The sequence below is a fragment of the Thunnus maccoyii genome, chromosome 12, assembly GCF_910596095.1.
Source record: "Thunnus maccoyii chromosome 12, fThuMac1.1, whole genome shotgun sequence".
NCBI lineage: Eukaryota > Metazoa > Chordata > Actinopteri > Scombriformes > Scombridae > Thunnus > Thunnus maccoyii.
In genome coordinates, this window is record NC_056544.1 from 27,788,376 (window position 1) to 27,816,114 (window position 27,739).

At 40.2% G+C, this 27,739-nt stretch overlaps 1 protein-coding gene across 12 annotated transcripts in view; it reads right to left on the bottom strand.

Annotated features, from left to right (window-relative positions):
• Nucleotides 1–27,739, bottom strand: part of LOC121908141 (disco-interacting protein 2 homolog C) — a 239,593-nt gene that overhangs the window by 29,753 nt on the left and 182,101 nt on the right. For 10 of the 12 annotated variants that reach the window (XM_042427899.1, XM_042427898.1, XM_042427894.1 and 7 more), the window contains exons 9-23: nt 27,056–27,147; nt 21,924–22,034; nt 18,468–18,591; nt 14,236–14,345; nt 12,836–12,938; nt 12,653–12,717; nt 12,464–12,557; nt 11,202–11,321; nt 10,091–10,205; nt 8,641–8,780; nt 7,593–7,729; nt 7,278–7,486; nt 6,224–6,338; nt 2,982–3,183; nt 1,550–1,659 (exon numbers count right to left, since the gene is read on the bottom strand). In XM_042427899.1, coding sequence (XP_042283833.1) covers nt 1,550–1,659; nt 2,982–3,183; nt 6,224–6,338; nt 7,278–7,486; nt 7,593–7,729; nt 8,641–8,780; nt 10,091–10,205; nt 11,202–11,321; nt 12,464–12,557; nt 12,653–12,717; nt 12,836–12,938; nt 14,236–14,345; nt 18,468–18,591; nt 21,924–22,034; nt 27,056–27,147 — 1,847 coding nt within the window. The remainder of the gene's footprint in view (nt 1–1,549; nt 1,660–2,981; nt 3,184–6,223; nt 6,339–7,277; nt 7,487–7,592; nt 7,730–8,640; nt 8,781–10,090; nt 10,206–11,201; nt 11,322–12,463; nt 12,558–12,652; nt 12,718–12,835; nt 12,939–14,235; nt 14,346–18,467; nt 18,592–21,923; nt 22,035–27,055; nt 27,148–27,739) is intronic. The other 2 variants (XM_042427904.1, XM_042427895.1) reach the window with 1 other exon arrangement.

Below are 27,739 nucleotides of genomic sequence, written 5' to 3' on the forward strand. Positions count from 1 at the left end.
ATATTCTTGAGATTAAAATCAGTAAGTCCTCTCTTGCGGTTTCAAAACTTATCAGGAGTATAAAACTCCTGTCTGAGTCTTGTGAACTACTTCCTGGATGTTGCCAAAACAAACAACAGATATTCTGAGGCTCAAGGAGCTAAAGTATATTTTATGATGTTTAAAACAGAGAAGAGAGATCAAAACGAGTTATGTGAAAGTTAACAACTAGTTTAACTTTACATTATGACATTTTAAACAGGAAGATATTCCAGTATCAGCCTCCTGGTGGATGTAGTTTATGTATTTATATATAAACTTTATATTCTTGTGAGCTTTATTGAATACACAGGCAGGTATGTGAACAACATTACTGACTTTGCAACAGCTTGTCTTGGCGTATCAGCAGCTTAACCGTCAAATAAAAGCAAGAACACAATCCAACACAATTTGACACAAACAAACGAGAAGAAACGTCGCCTCAGAAATCACATATCTCCGTTACTTTGCTTGAATTTGTTCTAATCTGCTTCTGCAAACACAGTTTAAAAACCACCAGAAAAACAAAGTTCATCAACATCTGCGCGGCGGACGTCTAAACAAACGAGAAGACTACCAGCCAGCGTGTAGCTGAGTGTGTCTGATGACACAGGCAGCTGCAGCAGCCTCCCCGTGAGCTGCGGTGGAGGTGGTTGGTTGTTATTATTTGGGGCCTGTCTCTTCTCATTAGAGTCTACATTAGAGGGTGTGCAGCCGCCGGCTGGCTGACGCTGTAACTGATGACATTTCCAGCACGACTGACGAGAGGAATATCAGTTCTGTCAGCAACACACACACACACACACACACACACACACACACACACACACACACACACACTCCCTGTTGCTCTCTCTGTCGCCTCTGGTCTCGCTTTTCATTCAGTCTCTCTATTTAAATTATACTTTGTTTTCTTTCTCTTCATTCTCACGCTCTCTCTCTCTTTATGTCTCTTCTTCTTGTCTTTATTACCTGTATTTCTGTATTTCTTATTCTTGTTCTCTGGATGTCTATTTTTTCGCAAACTTTCCACCTCTCGTGTCTTACTTTTATTGGCCGCAGCATCTAAATACACTCTGCGTTTTCTCTAACTTTTTGTTGCAATCACCAGCGACCGGCTGCAGACTTTCCTTTTCTCTTCTTTAACTACTTTTCCATGTCGAGTTATAGTGGAGGAAAAAAAAAAACCAGAAGGAAAAAGTTGAATATAATCCTGGAGAGTCTTTTTTTTTTTTTTTCTTTGATTGGAGCTTGATCTTCCAGGAAAAAAGGTGAAGCGAGTTTAACTTCCTCAAATGATGACGTCATGATATGATGAAATATGCAAACGACAGCACCGACTATGATGTAATCGATAAGAAACCAAGAAATGATAAATGTGAATGAACCACGATGGAGTGAAACATGAAGAAATGCAGCCTCTTCGTCTACTTTACTGTTTATATATATGTGTGTGTGATGATGATGATGATGATGATGATGATGGTGGTGGTGAAAACCAGCAGCCCCCCCCTCCCCTTCTCACACACACCTTCCTTGCCTGGTCATTGTCTTCAATCTGACCCAGATCCCTGCCGCTGGCCTGAGCGATCCTCTTCCCCGACACCAGATTACCAACCATCACAGACGCAGGACCGATCTCTGAGGAAGAGGAAGAGGAAGAGGAAGAGGAGGAGGAAGACATGAGGAGAGGGGAAGGACAGGATAGGATACATGAAAAATTAGTGTCATCTTAAATATCTGAAAGTAAAGGTTTATTTGTTCAACGAGACCTTTTTAGAAACTTGTTTTACCTCCTTTACAGCATCATCAAGAGCTTTATTTTGAAAAACTAACAATTATTTTCATTATCGAATAATCTGATCATTATTTTCTTGAGTAATCCATCAGTTGTTGTGTCTATAAAATGTCAGAAAATTGTGAAAAGCCCAAGGTGACGTCTTTGAATGTCAGTTTATCATCATATGAGTCACAAAAAGCTTGAAATTCTCACACTTAAACCATAATTTGATGATCAGAACAGACTGATCGTTGCTGCTGTAGCTTAAACACAGTCTAATGGGTCCATTTTCAGACTTGAGTCACCGCTTTGAAAAAAGATCAGTGCAGCTTTTTTTTCTATCAGGTTTTATTGAATTAATTCCCCTGAAATACCTCTGAGATGGAAGATAAGCAAAACAAATAAACATATTGTATTACAAAAATAAAAATATAAAAAAAACAGTGATTCATATTCTTTACACCTGAGATTGTTTTACTGCACTTACAATATGTGCAGATTGTTTTTTTTTTAAGTTTGTTGTCGGGTTAACCCATTGCTACATTACCAATCAAAAACTAAAGCTTGGTTGCTATGGTAACCTGCACCTTGATTTAGAGTTTTCCTGATATAAAACTACCAGTCTGTCTTCCTTCATATCTCTCCTCACATATTACCTGTTTATCTGTTTCTCACTGTCTCTATTATCTAATAAAGGCAAAAATGCCCTAAAAAATACTAGTATTTAAAGTATTTTCCATGACAAGGGTGTTCAAATCAATTAAACCACACAGACAACATTGTTTGTGACTTCAGATGGTTCTGGCTCATCTGTGAATTTTTCATTTTTTCTAATGATTTGTGATTTTTTTACAATGACATTTACCTTTCTTATGATGTGAGAAGCTGCAGCAGAGTTTTCAGGTTCTACAAATTAAATCTAAAAGTTATAAACATTCAAAAATAATAGTAAACAACATTTAATGTCTGTCTGTCTGAAAAACAGCAAACTTATCCGGCTCTGCTGCATCGATTTTCTGCTGCAAACATCACCTAGCGGCTCTTCACCTCCACCCACCGAGGTTTAAAACTCAACCAGTAACTGATCGACGAGCTTCCAGTCTAACCTGCAGCCCCGTCGCTGTCGGCCACCCTCGCTCCACTCATACACCGACATTTTCATAACACCCCTTCACACTCTAACCTGGTTGTTTCTGTCGGGGTTTGGGCAGGTTGGTGACGCAGGTGTGTGGACACATGAGCACGTTGCAGGGGTGCAGCGCCCCCTCCAGGAAGAGCTGCTTGGTCTCTGATAGGTGGATGCCACCCAGGGGAGTCTTGGGCAGGGTGTTGGAGGGCACCAGAGCCAGGCAGTAGACCCCTACCTGGTGGATACCGTCTATCGCCTGGAAAGATGATATGTGTTAAAAAGAAACACTTAAAGACAGAATGAAGTGGCATCTTTATATCTTTATTTGAAGTAATTCCTGTGGATAAAGTAACAGTAACAGAATGTGTAAACCAACACAGTTAAAGAGAAAACAAGATGTTTTGAAAAAGGAAGAGCAGAAGTTTGGGATTTCTTTAAAAAAAATGTGATGGCTTTTTTTTTTTATGGGTCAGATTTTATGCTCACGCCCACTCGAGCAGGATGAAGTCACCGTTTAAGACACCGCTGTTTTCCAGAAAGTTAAAAGTTTCCATTTCATTTAATCTTTAAGGACTGTCGAAGCTCTTTAAATGTGCTTCGGAGTAACAAATGACATGTTGAAATATTGATAAGTTAGGAAATTGTGTGTAAATGTGCAAACATCTGCTAAATCTTACAAAGTGAGATTTGTTCCCAAGTGGAGAAAACATCTGTATTTGTAAAGAATCACACTTTTATAGTTAAATGACTTCTGAAATCAAAACATATAAGGAACAATACTGATACTATTAACCAAATAAAGGTTTTTTCAGCTAAATAAAAAAAGGAATCCATTTTAAAAATAGTAATAGCAACAATATTTTAAATCATTTTATAATTATTGTCACAAATTTCCAGAAATTTGTTTATTTGTTTCATTTTTTAACCCCCAAATTACACATGAATGAACTTTTATTTTGAAAATACGGTTTAAATTACTGCCTACAGATAAAACTATTATTACATGTTAACATCTGAGATCTGAAATAACAATGTATATAAATTTATTAGTTTGTTTATCTTTATTTACTTTGGAATAGTATATTTGTCATCATCATCATCATTTTAATGTTTTTTCCCTGCACAGTCGCCCACAATCTCAGCCTCGATCGAAAACGCTGACTGCGTCTCTAACCAGACGAGCTGAATGGAAAAACAGCCAGAGGAGACTGTATCTGAGATGCTAAAGGAATAAAGAGATTTGGTTTTATTGCAGCCATAAAAAATGCAGACGGTTTATATAGTTTCACCGCAGTCTGCACGCTGGCTCAGAGAGATCTGGAGTTTGGACTGAGGTTTGTGTTCATGCACAGTATGAATGTACAGTAATGGTATCGCACAGAGACGGAGATGTGGTGTGAAAGACTGTGTGTGTGTGTGTGTGTGAGCTGTCTCTTTATGAAGTGGTCTGTTAAAATATGTCTGTCTAGTGTGTGTTTGTCTGCACTGGTTTGTGTTTAAAGCTGGCATGTTTTTCCTTATTGTCAAAAAAAAAAAAAATCCTGTCAAAAGACCAAAACCAACAATGTGTTTGTGTAACAGAGTCAATTATACAGCAGTTATTATAATTACACAAAATCTGTTAATAGTTACATCCTGACGTGCTACGCCTGCAGGGTCAATGTGGAACATTGTGGACTTCCTGTTGAATTACAGTTGTAAGTTTGTTTATTAGCTTAAACTTCTTGTGCAGTATGCTAATACATTCCTATGTTATTCAATTTGTGTAAGAGCTAAAGTTAGCTGTCATGATAGACCAAAGGTTTTTATTATTTACCTGTCGTCAGGTATGTTTTCTGTGTTTTAATGTGTTTATTGCAACATGGCTGCCCCTTTTTGTTGTTGTACTTCATGGGAGAGGTAAGCGACATTGTGGACTTCCTGTTGTTGTAAGTTTGTTTATTAGCTTAAACTTCTTGTGCAGCATGCTAACACATTCTTATGTTATTTAATTTGTGTAAGAGCTAAAGTTAGCTGTCACGATAGATCAGAAGTTTTTATTATTTACCTGTCGTCAGGTATGTTTTCTGTGTTTTAATGTGTTTATTGCAACATGGCTGCCCCTTTTTGTTGTTGTACTTCATGGGAGAGGTAAGCGACATTGTGGACTTCCTGTTGTTGTAAGTTTGTTTATTAGCTTAAACTTCTTGTGCAGCATGCTAACACATTCTTATGTTATTTAATTTGTGTAAGAGCTAAAGTTAGCTGTCACGATAGATCAGAAGTTTTTATTATTTACCTGTCGTCAGGTATGTTTTCTGTGTTTTAATGTGTTTTATTGCAACATGGCTGCCCCTTTTTGTTGTTGTACTTCATGGGAGAGGTAAGCAACATGGTGGACTTCCTGTTGTTGTAAGTTTGTGTATTAGCTTAAACATCTTGTGCGGTATGCTAATACATTCCTATGTTATTCAATTTGTGTAGGAGCTCAAGTTAACTGTCACAATTGACCGGAGGATTTACTTTTGTCGTCAGTTGCCAGAATAAATGGTCGCCTCCAAAGATATTCCGGTCTGAGCCTCTTCCTCAAAACACAACACGCTAGAAACCACCGGTTATATTTGTGCGTCTCTCAGTACAACCTACCTACCCTGTTTGTTGCACATTAGTTCCTACTGAAGATGTAAAAAATATGTAGACTCAGTTATTTCCTTAAACAGTGGGCCACTGTAGTTTTTAACAAACATCACTGAAAAAGGAGGAAATAGTGCATTTGTTGGGGACTTGGGGATTGTCTTTGGTGGATTAATACACATTTAGTGCTCTACTGAGTATTTCTTCAGCAGGACGATGTGTGTGGGATTGAGTCAAAATAAACTGCAGTTTGTGTGTTCATAGTGATGAAGGAACATGTCACCCAGTGCAACAGTGTGACTCATTGATGTGTTTGTGTTGTTATGGACAACAATGGATCTTTATGACACAGAGGAATAAGACGTATCAAGCATTGGACACACAGATACTTGTTGGTTTTGGTCTTTTTCGTGGGATTTTCTGACCATAAGAAAAAGATTATTAAGAAAAATGTGTGTCCTGGGTTTGAGTCTTATCAGATTATAGTATATTTACACTGAAAATAGAGAAACACAGTTAATAATGTTCACTGATCACTGACTGCTCAGCAGTACTGGCTTCTTCATTTTAACACCAGTAAAGGCCAACGAGAACGACTAGTTATACTCAACCTGTGTGTGTGTGTGTGTGTGTGTGTGTGTGTGTGTGTGTGTGTGTGTGTGTGTGTGTGTGTGTGTGTGTACCTGCAGAACTCGGCTCATCCACTGGAAGCTGTCCTCCTCGGTGGAGTCGGGCCGCTGCTCTGCAACGACCACGATTCTCTCATCATGAAGCACCGTGATGGAGAACACTGCTATCCTGCAACACACACACACACACACACACACACACACACACACACACACACACACACACACACACACACGTAGTTTAATGGAACAGCACCACAAACTACAGCCTCCAAAATGACCCTGAAGTTAAATCAACACCTCTGACACAGTATTTAACAGTTATAATTACTTTACACATAAATATTTAACATATAAATGTATGTATCAGTTCACAGAGTATCAAGTAGTTAAAAAAAGCTCTCGCTCCACCTCAACCAGCTACTCATAAAGGCACCGGTAATAATAATTAAGTAAAAATCAGCTGTGGGCCTGACTCAGTATAGATTTCCTGCTCTCCCTGAGTGAAGACAAAAACAATGAAACAGCATAAAAACTAGACAAACAGAGAAAAAACAGCTCACAAAAAACATTCTTCATACATGAGGTAAAACACCTTTTTTTAAGGGTGAATTCTCAATAACAGGAAACAGCATTTGGCGAACAACAGATTTAACTGTATACAGACAGGTTGCACAGATTCAAAGGGAACAATAAGAGATTTATTATTGAAACATTAATGGTGATTCAGAAGAAGGAAATATCTATAAATGTTTAAATTTTAAAGAAGAGGGAGAATTTCTACTGTAATATGGGCTGTTCTATACTGTATAAGCTCTACTGCAGAGTCTAGTTATTGGTTCAATAAGTTCTGTGGAAGTAAGAGACTATTATAATATAATATAGTGATATTAAACTCTGAAAACAGCCATTCTGTACAATGAGTACTTTGACTTTTATACTTCTTTTACTTGGTATTTACTTACTTTTTCCACTAGTGTAAAACAAAACAAAACAAAACAAAACAAACACCACCTACAGGAGCTCAACCTCTATCTACAGACAGATCCCATCAAACTGTTTGATTGACAGCTGCGATACAGAATCATCATCACTCTGAGCTGCTCACCTGCCCCTGTAGACGAACTTCATGGGCTCCACAGCGAGCGCCGTGGCGACGATGTCGTCAGCGTTGTGCCGTCGGCCTCCGACCACCATGAGTCCGTCCATCTTTCCCGCGACGTAGATCAGACCTCCGGGTCCGATGAACCCCAGCAGGCCGGTCCTGGTGAAGGGAAACTCGCTGATTGGAGCTCCGCTGTTGGACATCGGGAAGACCTGAGAGGAAGCAAAGTCCGGGTTCAAACTCAGTTCAGCTTTATAACTATTTTAATAAAGAAAAAGGAATAAAATAAAACATTAGAAATACAAGACACACTTTTACCTCGAAGGTGTTCTTTGTCATGCCGGCCAGGCCGTAGTAGGAGGTTCCCGTGGCAACGGTGCAAACACACAACTCTCCGATCTCATCGGTTTTACAGAGCTGAGGGACGCCTTCCGGCTTCACCACACACATCATCGCTACAGCAGGAGAGAGGCAGAGGAGGGAGGAGGAGGAGGAGAGGAAGGAGGAAGAAAGATGAAGGAGAGGGAGGAGAGGGAGGAGAGGAAGGAGAGGGAGAGATGAAGGAGAGGGAGGAGAAGGAGGCGAGGGAGGAGAGGGAGAGATGAGGGAGGAGAGGGAGGAGAGGGAGGAGAGGGAGAGATGAAGGAGAGGGAGGAGAAGGAGGCGAGGGAGGAGAGGGAGAGATGAGGGAGGAGAGGTAGAGGAGGGAGGAGGAGGAGAGGGAGAGATGAAGGAGAGGAAGAAGAGGAAGGAGAGGGAGGAGAGGCAGAGGAGGGAGGAGGAGGAGGAGAGGGAGAGATGAAGGAGAGGGAGGAGAGGGAGGAGAGGCAGAGGAGGGAGGAGAGGGAGGAGAGGAAGGAGGAAGTGAGCAGAAAAGGCAGAGCGTGAGAGGAAGGAAACAAGAAGAAGGGAGAGTATTGAAAGAGGAGAAAACAGGAAGATATGGAAAGAAGATGAGAGAGGAAGGAAATAAAATGATCACAGGAGGAACATTGAACATTTTTGAAAACTGACTATTTGTTTGTTTAATTATCTTCATAATAATAACTGGTAATATATTTATTCATGGAAGACTATTTATATGCTTCAATACTGTTTCAATACTGTCTCCAAATCCTGATTAAGACAATAATATGATCATGAGTTTAATTATAAAACACTTGAAAACTTTGGGTCTCCAGTTTTGAGGTATTAAAAAGGATGGAAGATGGAAAAAAACAAAGAAAGTAGGAGGAACATCAATAACAAATGATAAAATGAAAGGAAGCAAATACAGAAAAAGAAAAAGCTGTGGGCCTACATGTTGTTGGACTGTTTCTCAGAGTTCATGACAAGTTATATATAGCCGTATATCCTCATATCTCACCTCCAGGCATGACAGAACCGACGTCCTGCAGCGTGAGGACCGACAGCTTCTCCTCGGAGTCGACCCGGATCACGCCGTGACTCAGACCCTGCATGGACAACACGCCGCGACCGGGAGGGGTGCTGCCCTCCTCCACCGGCCTGCAGGAGACGAGAGCAGACAGACAGACAGTCAGACGAGGAGGAGACCGATCAATTAAAAAAAAAAAAAAGCAATAAATACTTTTATACGGTGCAAAGTTTAGATAAAGTTTAGACAGTGAGAGTCTGAGGGGGGGGGGGGGGGGGTACAGACAGTCAGACAATTTATGAAAGATATTTTTTGGAAAATTAGGACATTTTTGGAAAGAGAGGGAATTTCTGGAACATGAGGACATGTTCTAAAGCATGTGGAAAACTAAAAAAAAAAAGATTTAAAAGGCATCAACATTTTAGCAACATGAGGACAGATTCTGAAAATTAGGAGATTTTTCTGGAAAGCAAAAGTAATTTTGGGAAGTTGTGATATGTCTCAAAAGCAAAAACATTCTTGGAAAATAAGCGTTATTTTAGGAAAAGTTGGGATATTTTTTTTAAAACTAAGGACATTATTGGATTATTACTACTGGGTTAAAACTTTTTAGGGAGTTTAAGGGTTAAAGTACAGAGTGTGTGTGTGTGTATGTGTGTGTGTGTGTGTGTGTGTGTCCTGTGTTCGTGATGTTTATGAGTTTTGAAGCTGCTCTTCTGAAAATAAAATGAGTTCATTACTACTTTACCCGCTGAGGCAAAGTGCTGCTTATTAGCCTCTGTGTGACACAAATACTCATTCACATATTCATAAACACACACACACACACACACACACACACACACACACACAGAGGGCTTTTTTATAGCGTCATAATTAAGAGCCAGGAGCAAAAAATTACAGCTGCCTGGTGAATGAACGCTGCCCCGGTTTGACTGTAATGTAGAGTTTACATGTTGAAGTGCGGCAGTGTGGACGATGACAGACGAGGAGGAAAAGGTTGTAAGTTTTAAAAGCCACAAAACAGTAAAGTCAGGAGTGTTTTAATGGGTTAAAATAAGAGCAGAATGTAGTGGAAAGAGCAAAAAAAAGCTTCTTATTCACTGAGGAGAGTAAATTAATCTCTGTGATGTAAAATTACAGTAAAAATAATTGTACAAAAGCGATGTAAGTTTAAGTGAAAGAGTGTTTATGCTATAAAATAAGTGATTTTATAGCAGAATAGTATTTATAGTTGATCATTTTTGTTTAAAATCAGAGGATGTGATGCCTTATGATGGTGGCAACCTGATTACATCATTAAATTTACATTTTGTAGTAATTCTTCTTCTGCGTTTCTGCGTCTGGTGATGTTTAACATATTTTTGAGAGGACGCATGCATATGTACTGTATGTGGAAAAACTGTCTCTAGTGTGTGTGTGTGTGTGTGTGTGTGTGTACCTCCGTATAGCTACAGTCAGAGCTTCGGGGGAGCTGGCGCAGGGACAGATGACTTCTGGCTTCAAACCTTTAGTCTGGAAGACGTTGAGGAAGGCGTCACAGGACGAAATCGACCCTGAGAGAAACGCAGAGTTTTTCTTTATGTGCAGAACAGCAGATAGTCAACCTTATTCTTTAACCCCCGAGCTAGCGATGACAGGCCCAAAAGGAGTAGTTTCCACTAGTTTCTCATTTTTTCAGTTTGATTTACTCACTAAAATCTCTCCAAACTGTGTCCTCTTGTCCGGTGACAGTGTGTGTGTGTTTTTTTTTATTACAACATTAGATCATAAAGTGTCAGGCCAAAGAAATGTGATTTAAAGCAGGACTGAGGCGCTTTTGGGACTGTATAACAGCAACAAGCGTTTAAGTTTCTCACATATCACACTGTGCGAGATTGTGTCATGACTGTTTGATGGATCGTAGCAGCGTGATGTAAATAGGAAAAAAAAAAAAGTATTTAAAAGAGAGCGGAAACATCAGCTCATCCATCCGCAGCTCTCATGTTTTGTGAAAACTACTTTTTTTGTGTTTTTCGTCTCCATCGTTTTGGTTTGTGTGTGTTTTTTTCCATTAAAATATCAGCCAGATGTATTCTGTGTCATGTAATGCTGTGTTCTGATTGGTCGGTTTGTAGTCACGGCTCTTAGCAGCAGTCACATTGTGAGAATTTCGTCCTGAATTTCTAACAGAATTATTATTGCAGACTGTTTGGGCGCCAAATCTCCCGATTGGCTGTTATTGGATGAGTCTGATCACTGTTTTAGATTGATGATTGTCATCTCAGGCCAGAGTAAAGCAGCGTTTAGCAGTTTATGTCACTTCTAATTGTATTGTTCATTGAAAAGCACAATATTCAAGCTCATTAAAATGCAGCAATACATAAAAAATATAACGTCATTGTGACTTCATCCCAAACTTTACACCCTTGTACTGGCAAGACTGTCGTTAAGGTTGGATATGCATGATCCCCCAGAAGATGAAGCCTTTTGATTTGAATGACTTCATGACCTTTAGTGCCATCCTCACGACAAACTTTACATATTTAGAGAGTTCTTCAGTGTGTTCTTACAGGGATTCGAACCGTCGGCCACCACCAGCATGCGCAGGGAGCTCAGGTTGACGTCTCGCTGGTCCCGATGGGCCACCAGAGCCCAGTGCATGTCCCGCGACTTCACACACGCCACCTTAGCTACACACAAAACACACAGCGACACATAGTTACCGTGAGTCATGAAATAAGCTACTTAAAATTATTGCTAGAGGAAACCCAGTGGACTTTAGGATGTAAGAGAAGCCAATAAAACAAATACAACAAAGCCTTTGGTGTAATAAAAAGCCAGTGATGTCACAAGAACCTAAAACTATGATGTTTCTGTCGGTAACACAAGTTCGGGTGAGGTGAGATAAAAACTGTAGTTTGGCCAAAACACTAAAGACTTTCAGATCTACATGATACTGGAAGGTGTTTTTAATATTTTTTCCACTATGCTGATTTATGTGGCTGAAAATAATATTAGAAACCCTTTTAATATAATACAGCTCAATACAAAACCATGACAAATAAACACAAACAGTGACATTATTCTGTTTTATGCTGTAAAGGCAGATTTCCCTCCACATTCGACTCAACGGCTCTCATTTAAAACACAGAAAAACAGAAAATAGAGCCTGAATTGATGTTAAATTATTGTTTGTTTCACCTTAAACCTACAATTAAAAAAAAATGCCACTTTGAAGCAGCAGAAACATGTCGTAAACATAAAATTGCCACTGTTTAAGTTGATATGTTGAACTTAGCAAACAGTTGCTAATTTCCAGCATCCAGCAGTTACGGAGCAACATTATCATTCATTTAGAGTCGTGTTTCTGTCCACCTGGTGAATGTAAGTCCAATATTCACTCTCTTTTAGCTTCTGTTTTTACTCTCTACCATCTCCTGAGGGAAATATCTGGCTCTTTTAGCTGCTAAATGCTCCACTATGTTCACCAGCTAGTCTACAGCTAACTGTGTCTGTTTGCCTGTTTGCTGCTGAGCAGGTAGTGTCTCTGAAAACAGCTGCCTGCTGCGGCTAAAAACGACACCACGAGAGAGCTGAGAGTGAACCAGAACAGCAAAGTTGCAGCCAGACAGCTAAAAAATGAGCTGAAACTCGCTATAAAGCTCCGTAAAGCCGAGAGGAGCTGCAGAGTCGCTGATAATCCTCTGTAGCTTCATCCGCTATGAGCCACGACTAACACAATACACGCTGACAGCTCCTACGTTATTATAGTAAATATTGATTATAGCCGCTTTAGGAAGAAAGTCTAGAATTACTTCAGTGATTCAGTTACCTTTGTACTGGCAGACTTTTTGGATCCAGGACAGAGGGTTGACCTTCATGAGGGCGTAGGGAATACTGATGACATGCATCATGTTCATCACACTCTGACAGACAGACAGAGAGAGAAAGAGAGAAGATGTTTGAACTTGCTTCTGTATTAAATATTGTTTTATTACAATAGTTTGAGTCTTTTTCTTACAGTCAGGACGGCGTGCCACAGTCCTACATCCTTCTTGAAGTCTAATACATTCACTATGGTCTCAGCTGGAGGATGAAAGAGAGAAAACACCGCGTTACTGGAAATACAGATGAACATTTAAACTGTATCGGTGCTGCTAAGAGACGTATTCTTCGCCTGATACTTGAGGAAAGTGTGTGTTACCTTCCGTGTATGAGCAGGACTGTGTGAGGGCCTGGCAGTGTGTGAGCATGGCTATCCTCATCACGGTCACGCCGAGGACGCTGCCGTCCTTACAGGTCTTATACTGGACAGAGGAAGATAGAGGGAACACAAATTATCACAAAAACACTTTGATTTGTTTGTTTGTTTCCCCCCTCTTCTCCCTCCCTCTTCTTTGCTCTCTCCTGCTTTAAGGAGGCCAGTAATACTCCATCAGACATGCCTGTCGGATGATCGAATAGTTTTGGAAACCTCCTCCTCCTCCTCCTCCTCATCCTCCTGCACCTTTCCAGCGTTGGAATAAGGTGGGGGGGGGCAGCCGTGTATTGAGATTTGTGTAACTTTCTGAACCAGACGATCTGGTCAGCTAGTTGTTGGTGATAAAGTTGTCCTGGTTTTAACTTCTCTCACCAGCTCTCCCTTTTTACATTCCTGACAAAACTATTTCAGTCACTTTTAACGTGAACAGCCACGTGTAACACTATTAAATATCTTCTAGGAGAGACATACAACATTATCCGCATATTTAAACAATATCACGTCTTCCCCTCCTCTCTCTATGACAGCCAGTGTTTCACTACACCTTCGAACACTTTTGATTTCCAACATGTTGTACAAACAGCTGTGATCGACCTTTATGTCGCCCTCGTCTGACTTTATCTTACTTACATAACAGGTGTCAGTCAACTGCACGATAACAAAAACATCAAGTCGTCTTAAGACATGACATCTTGATGACAATACTGGTTTATTTCTGAAGCCTGAATCAGCTGTAGACATATTGATTGATGAATTTTAAGTTCTTCTTTTCCAGAGTTTCGAAACCAAACTGACGTGTGATCGATGAGATTCCTTCTAAAAAATGAGATCTCCCCTCATCTAAAAAAACCTCTGGCAGCTATCTGATAAAAACTGGCATAAAGATGAAAACACGTCATGAGCTGCTATTAAAGTTATGAATCATGTTGAGACATTAGCGGTTTTTTGAAAAATAAAAAGATACATTTCTATGAGCTGCAGTGATTTTATCTTCCCCCGACTGTCTGCTAAAAACTAAAAAAAGGTCGATAGTTTTTCAATCATCCCTCCTCTTTCATCATTTTCCTGAGGTCTTCTTTCAATCCTCGGTGCAATCAAGGAGACATTTCAACCTCGCTGCCGGTGCAATTACTGCTCGGCTGTTTTAAAGGGACATCAGGTAAATTCGAATCGATCGGGGGATGAGGTGATAACATTGACCGGTAGCCGGCAGAGAAACAGTGAAACATCCACTCAGCCGCGATGTGAATCTAATCCAAAAGACATGTAGCAACATTGATTTCTGTTCACAAGATAGTAAAGAGTGGAAGTACACGAGCGGCTTCGGTGTCACAGAGCGTTACCTCGATGTAGGCGGTGTCCTGGTTGGCGTCCTTGATATGTGGGAACCAGTCTCGGGGAGGTTTGGAGAGGTGTTTGGACTCGACGACGAACCACAGCAGCTTAGGCCAGCCTGGACACACAGGGACATAAAACAAACACACTAATGTCTTTGATGTCTGGGAAAAAAGGTTTCCACCGTGAACCCGCCAGCTCCAACTGAGGAAACCGATGCTTGGGAATCCTGGGAATTCTATCCGAGGAGGTTTTTATTTAAATTATGAATGGAAAATATGACACCTGCTTCCAGCCAGACATTCGTAATTTGATCTTTCTTTCCTCGATTTACCCGCTAAACTCTTTCCAAGTTCTGATTTCTCAGGAGGACCTTTAAATGTGAAATAGATTTACTAGAGAATTTTTCATTACCTTCACATTACGTGATGGAGAGCTCTGACATGAACAACACACACAAAAAAACAGCCAACTCTACTATGAACACAGTCTGGTAAAGCTTGTGAAAAAGACAGACTTGCATCACTTTGCATCTGCTTCCTACTGACTGTAATATAAGCTCACAGAGAGACAGTGAACCTCTTGTTGTACCTGTAACTCCTGGAAACTATTAAACAACACTGAACCAAAGATAGTTTACTTAGGAGAGATGCATTGTTCGGAAACAACAAAATAATTAAAACATGGAGTGGTGCATCTTCTCTGGCTAACTGGTGACAAGTAAGTAACAAGTGTTTATGAAGCAATTATCATGTGCACAGTATGTACAACATCAGGAAGATCAGACCCCACCTGTCTGAGCATGCAGCACGACTCCTGGTACTGCAACTCCTTACTGGCAGGCCTCCCTGCATGTACACTTAAACCTCTGCAGATGATCCAGAACACGGCAGCGCTGTTCATATCCCTCCACTAGCTCCCAGTTGCTGCCCACATCAAATTCAAAACCCTGACACTCGCTTACAAAAAAGCGACTAAAACAGCTCCTGCCAACCTGAACTCCCTCCCGCCTACTACGCTCTGCCAACAAAAGGCACCTGGTACCACCACAACCACAACAGGGCCCTAAGTCACCAGCTAGACTCTTCTTCTCTGTAGTTCCCCGGTGGTGGAACGAGTTACCAAACTCTGTTCGATCTGCAGAGTCCCTCTCAATCTTTAAGAAAAGACTAAAGACCAAGCTCTTTCGCGAACACCTCTGCACTGCGCTTCTATGCACTCTAATCATCGCCTTGTTGCACTTCCTGTTTGCATCTACGTCCTATCGGGCCCAAACTGAAGCTTTATGACACTTACTGGTGTTGTTGTCTCCTGACTAGATCCCTGCTTGTGTCGTATCAACTCTCATATGTACGTCGCTTTGGATAAAAACGTCTGCTAAATGAAAAATGTAAATGTAGTATGAGAAGTGAAACAGGGCTTGAGAACCAAAGTTACACAGAATCAGGTGTCCACTTCCTCCAGGTCAGAGATCACTAAAAATAAAAGTATTTTATGCCTTTATTGATGACATTGGAGAGATATCACATGAGGAATGAGACGCAACGAAGGCCTTAACCCACCAAAAGTAAGATTAGAGTCAACAGCACGATGCTTAAAGAAGAACTCCACAGATAGAAAGTCTGTTTCTTGGAGTACGACTGCATATAAAAAGTCGTATTAAAGCCTTTTGTGTCTCCTGACTTGTGTGAAATCTGATAAATTGGGGATGTGGAGTCAGAAAGGAGTGAGACCTCTGCAGCCTCGTCTCTGCTTGACGCTAGCAGCTACAGGATACATTAGCCGTTACTAACAAAACACACCGTCCTCTCTGCGCGGTCGAGTGAATCGAGCCAAGCGGTATTGTGGGTAATGTAGGCGTCAGGTTTTGACAAGGAAGATAAACTTTCGGTTCTGCTGCATTGATTTTGATCCTCTGTGTAAAAACTGTCCAACAACGTTATAGGAGCATGATGCTAAACTGTTTGAGGGCTCTTTTAATGTAAGGTGCCATTAATATCTAAAATATTGGATGCTTAATGTGAGAAGAAATCCTATGACAGTGTGTTGCATGTACTGTAGGATATCTACATGCATTAAGCTTAACCTCTGCTGATATGAAGACAGATTATAATGAGGATGTGCTGCTCGGCGCTGAGTGTTTATGTGGCAGAACATGAGTGAATATAAAATCCTACAGAGTACATGAAGGCCGTTAATGTCTGCATTAATGCTGCTGTTCCTGCCCGGGCAGCGAGACAGAAAGAAACAATCAGCCATGTGAATGAGATGAGTTTAAAGCCTGCTGATCAATAAGAGGAGCACTCCACCTTAATGAGCTACACACACACACACACACACACACACACACACACACACACACACACACTCCTAAATCCATGCTGCTGAGTGAGGAGCAGTAAATCTGGCGGCATCATGTTGCTATTTATACATCCATTACTGAAAAGCAAACAGTCGTTATTAATCACTAGGAGACTCTGATGTCTCCCTGTTCTCAATCCATCACGTGTCTCCGTCCATCCGATCTCTTTCTTTCTGTCTTTCCTCCTTCTTATCAGTTGTTTTTCTATTGATTTGCATTACTGCTTCACTGACTCTCTCTCTCTCTCTGTGTGTCTCTCTATCGTCCTGTCATCCATTACTCAGCCCAGCTGTCTTCTGCCATCAGTCTGTTCTTTCATCCCACTGAGAGACACAGAGAGAGAGAGACGCGCTGAAACAAGAGCAGCACAAACCAAACTCTGAACTCCGATTGTGTGTTCAGACCACCGGCGACGACGCGACGAGCTACGAGTCGTTTTCATGAAGCTATAAACTGACACTGACACTGTGTGACGGGCTACAAGTCAAAGATGAGCTGGCCTCAACGCATCAACCAATCGTATGTTTCACCAATTCACCACTTCCCTTCTCTCTCTCCTCACAATTCCTGTTCTGTTCTGTTTAAAAAACGCAAGAAAAACTAATTCTTGTTGTTAGCCGGTTCCCTGTTTAACCATATTTAACCCTACCATACTTCATTTACTGTGACACTAACAAAAAAAATGCAGCTTGGCAGCAGGTGGCAGCTAATGTGAGGGTTCCAGGTATATAATGTACATATTTAAATGCACAATGGCTAGCTGTGGAAGTGTGTTATGTAATAATACTAAATCATGTTTATTAGCTATTAAAGATTGTCAGAAATTAACAGACTGTGGTTCACAAACCCATGACGACATCGACAACGACCACGTCAACGAGCTCTTGTCACGTGTATTAGGTTTTTGCATACTGTATTAGGCTTATTACTGCAGTGTAACAGTATTTTAACGGTATTCCTGGTTCATTATTTTATGTCAATTTGTACTTATTCATTATTTGTTTGTTAAAATCCAATTTTCACTCTATTCTCATTGATTTTTCATCTATTTTATTGTGTTTTTAAATGTTGTTCCAATGAATTTCTTCACTATTTCATTAACTACTCTGAATTGCTTCTGTGTTTGAACGATGTTACACAAATAAACTTTCTGCCTTTTTTCATGTTATTCAAGTACGACTTCCCAGAAAAATTATCACTCTTTTCTGAGGGGAAAAAAACACACAAGATATCTTTTACATAAATAAAGTCTGATTTTAAAAACAGAACTGGGGGATAATTTGTCATAAAGCAACATTTTTAATACATGAGGGGTTATGTGGGATTTTAAGACCGTCTTTATAGTGCCGACCTGATGTTTTTACTGCTGCAGTTAGAAAAGAAGAAAACTGAAAGAAGAAAAAATCTGTTAAATACAGACATTTTGGCTCATTTTCTTTCTTTCTGCAGCATGTGAGAATCGGTCTTGTTTAGTTATAATATTAAGTTGATCTTCTGCACTCAAGATTTAGGGAATGTCTTCATATCACACAGACTGTATGCTGCTATTTTAGCGCTAAAAACTCAAGAGCTAATGCAATTATATCACTGTAACGATGGCATTTTAAGGTTGAACTTAGGTGTTCAGCTATGACAGCTGCCTGAAGGTTGAAAGAAATGCTAAAAATGCTAAAAAAAAAGAGATTCTTGCAGGTTATTTTGCACAGATAAAGGGAGCAGGTTTCGGCAAGAACACCCACTAACACTGGGATGTTGTTTCTTGATATTTAACACTTGTGCTTTTATGACAAAAACAGACTTTTTGTGTGTGTGTGTTGCCATGAATACGCTCCCCGCTGGTACTGTATGTGCACAGGTGTGATGATGTGTGTGTGAGACCTTTGAACTGTGGGATCTCTCCGGTGGGACTCTTGGGTAATCCTTTATGGCAGGCATCACTGGTCAGAGCCACGGTCACTCCACAGCTCCCCAGCAGAAACCCGATCTGCTGACTGCCGGCGTCCTGCAGAGAAAATGTGATTGATTAACTGGAGTGAACTGTAATTAAAGAAGGAGTGTTTCCTGGTGTTTCTCAGCTCCCTCTGGTCTATACTGGTGTTATTTTGGGCGTCCAGGATTCTGAAAGTAAACATCTTGTTCATTTTCTTGTCAGTCCCACCTGTAAATAATGAGTGGGAGTTTTTTAATCTGTATGTATTGGAACTACACTGCAAATGATCTCTTATAGACTGATTTATGTGCCGTGTCCTCTGTGACACCGACAGTTAAAAGAAAAGCCATTTGGATTGAAACAGTTGTTGAAAATTCATATTATTTAGTCTGCAGTTGGTTATGACTTTGGCATCGAGGAAGAAGAAAATGTACAAGGACTGCTGTTTCCCTCAGTACACAGAACAATGTAGAACGTTCCCTCTTAATTTTCTTTTTATTTGCATTTTGAAAAAAGTGTGTTTTGAGTCCCAATTGGCTCTTCATCAGGCACAGAGGTATCCAAGATTTTTGGGGCACCAGGACAAGAAAAATGTGTATGTGTTTAGCAAACCAGCTGTGTGGGAGGGAAAAAAAAACATTAAAGGGGACGAATTATGCACTTTCCCAGGTCTATTTTTTTTATTCTGGGGATCTACTGGATTATTTTTGCATGATTTACAGTTAAAAACTAATTATTTATCTTATACTGGCTCTTTATGCAGCCCCTCAGTTCAGCCTCTGTCTGAAACAGGCCGTTTTAGCTCCTGTCTCTTTAAGGCCCCGCCTCCTGATGAGCCTGCTCTGCTCTGATTGGTTAGTTCCCGGAAGCTGCCCTTTCACAGACTTCCCGTCGGTTCTGGAGGCTACACCAACAAACTAAAGTCAGTTCGAGGAGGACGTAGAGGTAACTTTCCTGGCTTTTGACTTTCAGGGAGAATTTTTAAATATGTCCACCTGAAGTGTTTGTAACTTTGACCATGTTTAACGTCGAGATCTGATAGAACAAAACATCACAAAAACCTTGACATCTCCCCTTTAACACGCTGTTTTTGACTTTGACAGTCTGGATGTGAAAGTGCTGTATAGTCATTAAACCCCAGACAGCTTCACTTGCTAGTTTAGCATTATAAATCAAACTCACAATCCATGATACGTAATATATAAACATATGAAACTATAAAGATGACATTTTCTTATTTGCAGGAGATCCATTAAAATGATGTTTTCCAAAGATGAAATGTATTATTGGAGCAGCTGATAGCAGCAGAGCTCAGTAAGCTTGTTTTGGAGATTTGCAGGTTAAAACACACGTCAACATCTATTCATGTTCTAGATACATAGTACGTTTGTGTCAACATTATTTCAATGAATGAATCCAGGATGCATCGTGTTTGACAGCATCTCATGGAGGACATATTATAAAAATTGTGATACTGATGCTGATCAGATGTCGCTGTAGCAACGGCAGCTAATAAACTGAATATGCAACAGGTGCATTGGAGGAAAGCACAACTTGAAAAAGAAAAACACTTAAAAAACTGTCTTATTTAGTATATTTATTAGTTTAAAACATTTCGGTCTGTTGTTAGTTTACGAAACAGTAAATATTCCAGCAGTAAGTGAGACCGTGCAGCAGTTTTTCTCATTTTTATTTCAGCTAATAAATGTTGGAGAGGTATATTAGTGCGGTTCAATGAGTTGTTATTCTGTGTCACATATGAAAAAGTGATGCACAATATTTTTATTACAGTTTAAAGTTCTCTTTTTCTTTCCTTTTCATCAGTAAAAAGTTGAAATCTATAAAGAAACCGTTTTCTTTGGCTTGAAACTGTCAAACACACACATCTAACACACACATTTTCCCTCCTGATTCTTCCCGGAGGACGCCGCAGCGCTCGTCGGCAGCCAATCCAAACTATGACTCAAACAAACCTACGACAACATCAACAGAGATGTTTCTTCAGAGACATTTGGCTCTGATTACACCTCAGCGGAGTTCAGTTGTCCTCTGTGCTTCACCATGACAACTTTGTGATGACTCATGTTTTCAATACAATCCCCCGGTGAAGAATTAAGACCCATTGACTGGTGTGAATTAATGCTGCTTAACGTGAGAAAAAACAAGCAACAAAGACCTCTATGACTGCCTGAGGTCCAAGAAACACTCCAAGAACTGAAACAAGAGATGTTCTTCATCATTCTCTCTCTTCTTCTCCTTCTATCCATCATCTGAACTTCACTGTTTGATCAACTACGTGCTAAAAAAACCCTAAAAACTAACAAATTTCTTCCAATTCAGGACGTGTGACATCTCATACTACTTGGGCACTAGAGACCAGAGGTTGAATCATATATGTGGTTATGTTCTGGCTGCTAAAACATACATTTGAAGTTGGTGCTTTAGATAGATTAGTTAGTTGACATTGCTGCTATTTAACCGAGTCAATTCTCTGGCCATAACTTAAACTAAGTGCTTCGAGTTGCCTCAAAAGAACCAAAGAAACGTCCATCATTGCTTTAGTTGGCGGCGAATATTGCAGGAAAACTAGTGGAAAATTATACAAATCTGAGGCAAGCCAAGAAAACAAACCTGCAACAAATCTTTGTGAAGTTTATAATGTGCAGCCTTTTTTGTTAACAATGTGTCAGAGAGGAGCTGACTGAATGAGATCCAAACACTGTTCACTTTCTCTTTTATTATTATTATTTTTTTTACTGACTACGGTATTTTTCCCTTTCTTTTAAATCTTCTGGTTTTTTCTGTCTTAATCTCTCTGTCAATGCAACTTTTGTATTTAGATGTATAAAAATGAGACTTCTGACTGACTGTATTATACTGACAGATATATTTTTCTTCCAATAGATGCATGAAGGGGACAGAAAAGTTTCATATACACGTCTTTGCCTTGTGACATTTTGACCTCTTGAAGGTTTATCGAATAAAAAGCTGCCATTTCAATTCTAATCTTAATTAAAGATAACCTCTTCTAACAGCGATATGTTATACTGATACTGATATTTATTTCTTTGAAAAAATAAATCATATATATCCTGAATTTAAGAAACTGTCCTGTCTATGTGGGGAGAAAAGTCAATGTGCAGTAAAATATATGAAGTCTTATCATAAACTGAGAGAAATAAGCTCTGTAGTAAATGTTTCTGTGATTACATCTGTGAAAATGCCTTTTATCATACTGTATCTAATATTATTGTTTATATTTACATATTATTGTATAATTATTAATCATCTGTCAATGTTTATAATTTTCTGTACTGCTTTGGTTTTGTACTGTCATGATCTGTCATGCCAATAAAGCTTATTTGAATTGAATTGAATTGATATTCTCTGTAGTGAACACTTACCTTCCTGGTCAGCGGTACTTCTATCGGTACGGGGACGACCTCGGCCAGCAGGCACCCGTAGAAGGCCGTCATGAAGGCAGCGGGGTCGTTGTTCGGGAAGACCAGCGCCACCTGCAGGAAGAAGGAGGAGAAGACAGAAGAAGAAGAATTAGACGGGAGAGACATTGAGGGATTCTGCAAAGTTATGGTGTTGTTAGCATTTTTTTTTAAGGCAGACAAGTTGTATTTCTGCCTAAATACACAAATTTTAAATGCATCAACAAAGAACAAGTAGGCAAAGGTAGCAGAAGAGTCAGAAAAAAGAAAAAAAAAAACTAAGGAGTGAGTGCTTGCAGCTTGTTTTGTGTGTGTTTGATGATGAAAGACACTGATATGGACCGTCGCCAGAGAGCCAGAGGTTTATCCGAGCAGCTGATGGGTCTTAACGGGAAATAATAAAGCTGAATCTTTTAGGAGCTTCTGGTCAACATCTCTCTCTCTCTCTCTCTCTGTAAACCGTTCAGTCACTGTCAATGTCTCTCACTCACTTACTCTTAATTATTTTTCCTCTTTTCCATCCCTGTTGTATTCTTTGGTATTTTATGCAACTCTGGTTCTGAAAGGCGCCATCAGAGAGAAGTTTATTTACATATTTTTACCTCCTTTTATTCTGATTTCTTTTTCTAATTTTCCAAAAATTCCATTTCCATTATTTTCTATTCTCTGTTTTAACTCCCTTCAACATTTCTCTCCAGTCTCCCTCTTCCTGTTTATCACCCTCGCTCTCTATCTCTATATCTCTCTCTCTTCTCTCTTCTCTCCGTTTCAGCTCATTTCACTTCAGTGCAAACAGTTTTACTGGCACACTGAGGTTTATATTAAACTGCCAAAACTCTTATATAACAGAAGCAAATATGAAAACAAACCTCTGGAGGTATAGAGAGCAAATTCTACACAATAAACTACATTAAATAAAAAGGTATTTATATTATAAATGAAGGAAAACGTGATTGCAAAATTGAATTACCACTTATGAAACATTAGTTTCTTTGTGCAGCTAAACAATACATCAATTCAATTTTATTTATGTAGTCATCTCAGGGCTCTTCTCACATGGAGCAGGTCTAGATCATACTCTTTATCTGTCTTTTCCTTAAATGCAGGATTCGGTATCAAGAGCACAAAGCAGCTCATAAGTCTGGACAGGATTCACTGGAGTAATGTGAAAAAAATGTGAAAATTGCAAAACAAAAAGTAATTTATAACGAGGGAGTTTTTCCTGCAGCAGCTATGAGAATACACCCCAAAATCAACTGTTACTTGAATATCTATCAGTGTCTGATGGCAAATATTCACCTTGAGCGTGTCAATATGGAGAACAGAGTCTGTTTGTAAAGATTATAATGATCTGTTTTGCATTAATTCAGCTCTCTGGTCGTTTTTTACTCGTTCTGTATGTTTCACTGCAGATTTTTTTCCCTGCTCGGTGGTTCGTTTTAAGATCATATCTACGCCATGAAACCTAATCTGAAACAGATTTTTCTGTGAAGACGAGGTTTCTATCTGTCATCTTGCACACAGTACATGAACATAACAGCCAGACTCAACATGTTTCTATAACGTCACATCTGAGTCGTTATCTCCTGCTTGGCCATGTTGGACCCAGCTGGGCTCCGTGTTGCATGTTGTAATGATAACGGCGAACCTCGGCTTAAGTGCTGTTTAATAGCTTCCATATACTGGACTGCATGTGTGTGTCTGAGTGTGTGTGTGTGTGTGTGTGTGTGTGTGTGTGTGTGTGTGTGTGTGGGGCATGGGATTGAAGCTATATGATAAGTGCACCTGACAGCGATGTAATGATACTTTAACACATACAATAACTCTAATGTTGACATGTGCAGGTTGTCATTGGAGACGTTTAGGTTTCTTCTTACTCTTTGTTTCTGTGTGTATGAGGGAAGTGTTTCACTTTGACCCCCAAATTTGTTGTTTATTGCAGCAAAGAAACCATAGCTGTGAGAAGAAGGAGTGCTGAGGGTGCTGCAGCATTAGTGTATTTTATACTAGCAATTTTTATGATTTTTTGCAGGGTTTTTTCTATTCTATTCTATTTTTTCTATCCAAGCAGCAACTACCACAGCTTGAGGCTGAAGCCAGAGTGGAAGTATCTTAAAGTGCCACAATCATTTTTTTCAATGAGTCATTATGGTTCAGGCCCTATAATAAGTGTGCTGCTGGTCATTTTGGAAATTATTGCTCAGTTAATAAGATTTGAAGCCTTATAGCAGCTTTGATGTCTGCCGTGTGGGCGTTGATTGACAGCTGTGATTGACAGCTGGCTCACCTGCTGCTCTCTCTGGCTGCAGGACTCACACTGAGATGAACTATTGACGCAATATTTTTGTACGTTTAATGTTACTTGACTACTATACCTGCCCTGTTAGCACAATTTAGCTAAAGTAGTTAACGTTAGCCCAAGTGTGCAGCGCTCGGTGCTCCCAGTAAACAACTCTGGGCTTCAAAGCAGCTCCAATAAAAATCAACAGGTGATGTCACACCTCACTACATCCATCTTTATATTGGTGCTCTGGTTGGATCCACATGGAGAGCCGGGGCTAACGTTAGCTGAGAGGCTAGCGGAGCGTTAGCCGCAGCATGACCGGAGGGAAGCACAGCCAGCTAGCCTCTGCTAGCCTCCAAGCTAACGTTAGCCTCGGCTCTCCATGTGGATCCAACTGGAGCACCGAGCTCCGGTTTGTTACTCAGGTTAAATTGGGAAGAAGCAGCGGGTCTGATGGGCAGCTTGAGTGAAGTGGAGCCTGCGGAGGAAGCACCGGGACCGTCAGGGTGACACAGTCCGTCGAGGGAAGCAGAGTCAGGCGGCGGAGGAGCAGGCGACATATCGGCCTCTCATAATCGGCAGAATTCGCCGATGGCAATATCTCATCTTAGAGCTATTATCGCCCGATGCCGATGACGTACACACAACTTTTCCTGATGATTTCCTATAATAATATTTTGTAAACTGTCATATATTTTGCGTGGCGCTCTCATGGACATTTCTGGACATTTTGGTGACCTAGGTGAGACTGGCGCCCTTGATGGGATTCATCTCGTCATGATGATACATTATGACAGACCGTATTTGACTCTTTACAGACGTTGAATTACACAAACTCTAGTGTATTTTCATAAAATAAATCCTGTATCATTTCTCAGTGTAATTAAGGCTCCACAGTGTTCTAAACAGTCTTTCAGCAAAACTCATTTCCGCAGTCATCCTGCGAGACACGTTCGTTTGTCGAACTAAAAAAAAAACAACAAAACAACACTGTAATTTTTCTCGGTGTGCAGCTTACTACAGCTCCAGTAAAACTGTGAAAAAGACCAGTTTATAATTCACACTGAGTGGGAAGTAAGAGGAGTTGTACTGTAATTAAAACACACACCCTTCCGGCTGAGATACATATAAACACACACACACACATTGACGCTGTGCCAGTCTTGATTTGGTCTCCTGCAGAGCGGGAAATCAAGCTTAAAATAAAGATGAAAGAAGGACAAGAAGGTGGAGATCAGAGACGCTGGGGGTGTCAAATGGGAGCAGAAACATATGGGACTATTACTGAACCTTTTTTTTTTTTTTCCTTCTTCAGTATGATCCGCTGTTCATGTGCGGAGGCGTGTGGAGCGTGATGTGATGATTACACTGACAGCAAAGGAAGGAAGGACAACATGCATCCATTTTTAAAGTATGAAGTAATGGCCACGTTGGCCAAACCCAAAAGTCCTGAGAGTTTATGTCAGAACTGCTCATGTTTTTTTTGTTTTTTTTTCTCGAACCAGGCTGGTCTGTGATGTTTAATACCAAATGAAATCAAAGACACAAGAGCGGAAAAAGAGAGGATGTTTATGCCGTTTCTTAGCAGGGCGCTGACTCCTGTTAAAGGGTCAGAAAACCCAAATTACCAAAATAAAAAAAATAAAAACAAAAAAAACAACAAAAAACAATGCTCTCATTCATGTCTTGTGGTATCTAGACATACAGAAAGTTTGGTTTCTGTGATATCTGCCTCCACCCCCGATATACTGGAGGGGTATTGAGATTTGTTTGTTGTGCTGAAAACATTGAAAAATTACATTTAACTGAAAAATGTAACAACTGTGTCTCATTGGAACCACTTTTTACCTGAGAAATAGTCCCTGTGATAACTGTAAAGATTTAATCTGTGGATTATTGAGAGTAAACAATCACAGTGTTGTAGACAGGATTAAGTTGTGCTGAAGTCTAGTTAGGTACGTAGCTACATCCATGAAAAATAATGACAGAAGAACGACCTTAAAAGTACGACAGCACGAATAACATGGATGCAGCTGCACAGTTTTGTTGTTACAGCGTTTTTAAACCTATAGTTCGTTTTCTCTGGTCTGAATCAGTGGATGAGTTGGTAAACTTGTTGGTTCATGCATCACTAAAAGCCAGGTGAGAACTTTCACTCCTCTCATTGGTCAGATGTGCCTCGGCTGGAAGAAGGTCCTCTGACCAAAAAGACCAAGACCACTTCCTCAAAGGGTTTCGGTACAGTTGTTTTGGTTCTGCACTGGAGTACGACTGCTGTAGTCAGATCTGCCCAAATGAACTGTACCAAAAGAGTCTGAGGGAAGAGACTTTCTTTGATCGTCTTTAAAAATGTTTGAGTTAACTGCTTCTAGCGAGGCCTACGACAGCTTCCATGTCAGCTGAAAATTACATTGTTGGAACAGATACGTCACTCGCTACTGAATACTGAGGGCAGAACAAAAATACCTCCAACCCAAAACAGAAGTTGGCTGAGATGAACACGATGTAACGCCTAAATCATGAACTGAAACAAAATGCTACTTCAATCAATCGATCAATCAAGTTTTACAAGATCAAACCCTAACACCTGACTGTCTTATGAGTTAAGCCTCATAGTGGTCACATCTCCAGGTCCAAATTTCTGTGACTTCCGTCCGAATCGAATCCATCTCTCGAGCCTGAAGTTAGGATATCACTCCAAACCTCTTGTCACCAGTTTCTGCTAATCTTTTATTCTCGTCTCTCTGTGGTTCTCTCCATCTCCATCCACCAGCGTCATCATGTTTTGTTTTGTTTTGTTTGTTTTACTCACCCGGTCTCCAGGCCTGACGAGCGGTTCCTGTTTGGTTCCCAGTTTGTGCAGCAGGTTGTAGGCTACCTTCACACTTCTGGACCACAGTTTACCTGCAAACAAAGCCAAACAATTAGGAAATCAATCAACCAATCAATGACAAAGAGAGAGGGCAGGTTATAGGCTAAACCATTAAAAACCTAGAGTTGGTTATGAGGCAACCTTTAAGTGTCTTATAGATAAAACAAATTTCTTTGGATCTTTTTTAAATGATTATATAACAGACCAGATGACGCCGCAAATCCCCATATGCAAGAAATTACCGCACTGACATGACACTCAATGTTAAAACACTGGTTCGGGAGATGATGACACAGGTTTTATAACATGCAGCAAACCGAACGCGCCTCATGACTGCGGTGTAATTGGATCCATGTACAGTGATACTGTACACACACACACACGGAGACACAACCGCAGCACATTAGAGGAAGTCACATAGGCCACATCGGTTTATAATTACAGAGACAAAGGGTTCGGTATCTTGACAAATGTGTTTAGTTATTACCTCGCTGCTCACGCAACTTTAGGCAAATTGAAACAACCCTTTACCTCTTCTGAAAAAAAGCTTAAGGACGCCGTTAACAGACAGTTTGTCAAAGGAGCTGTTGCTTTAAATACCTCCCTGCATATATCAAGTCTTAT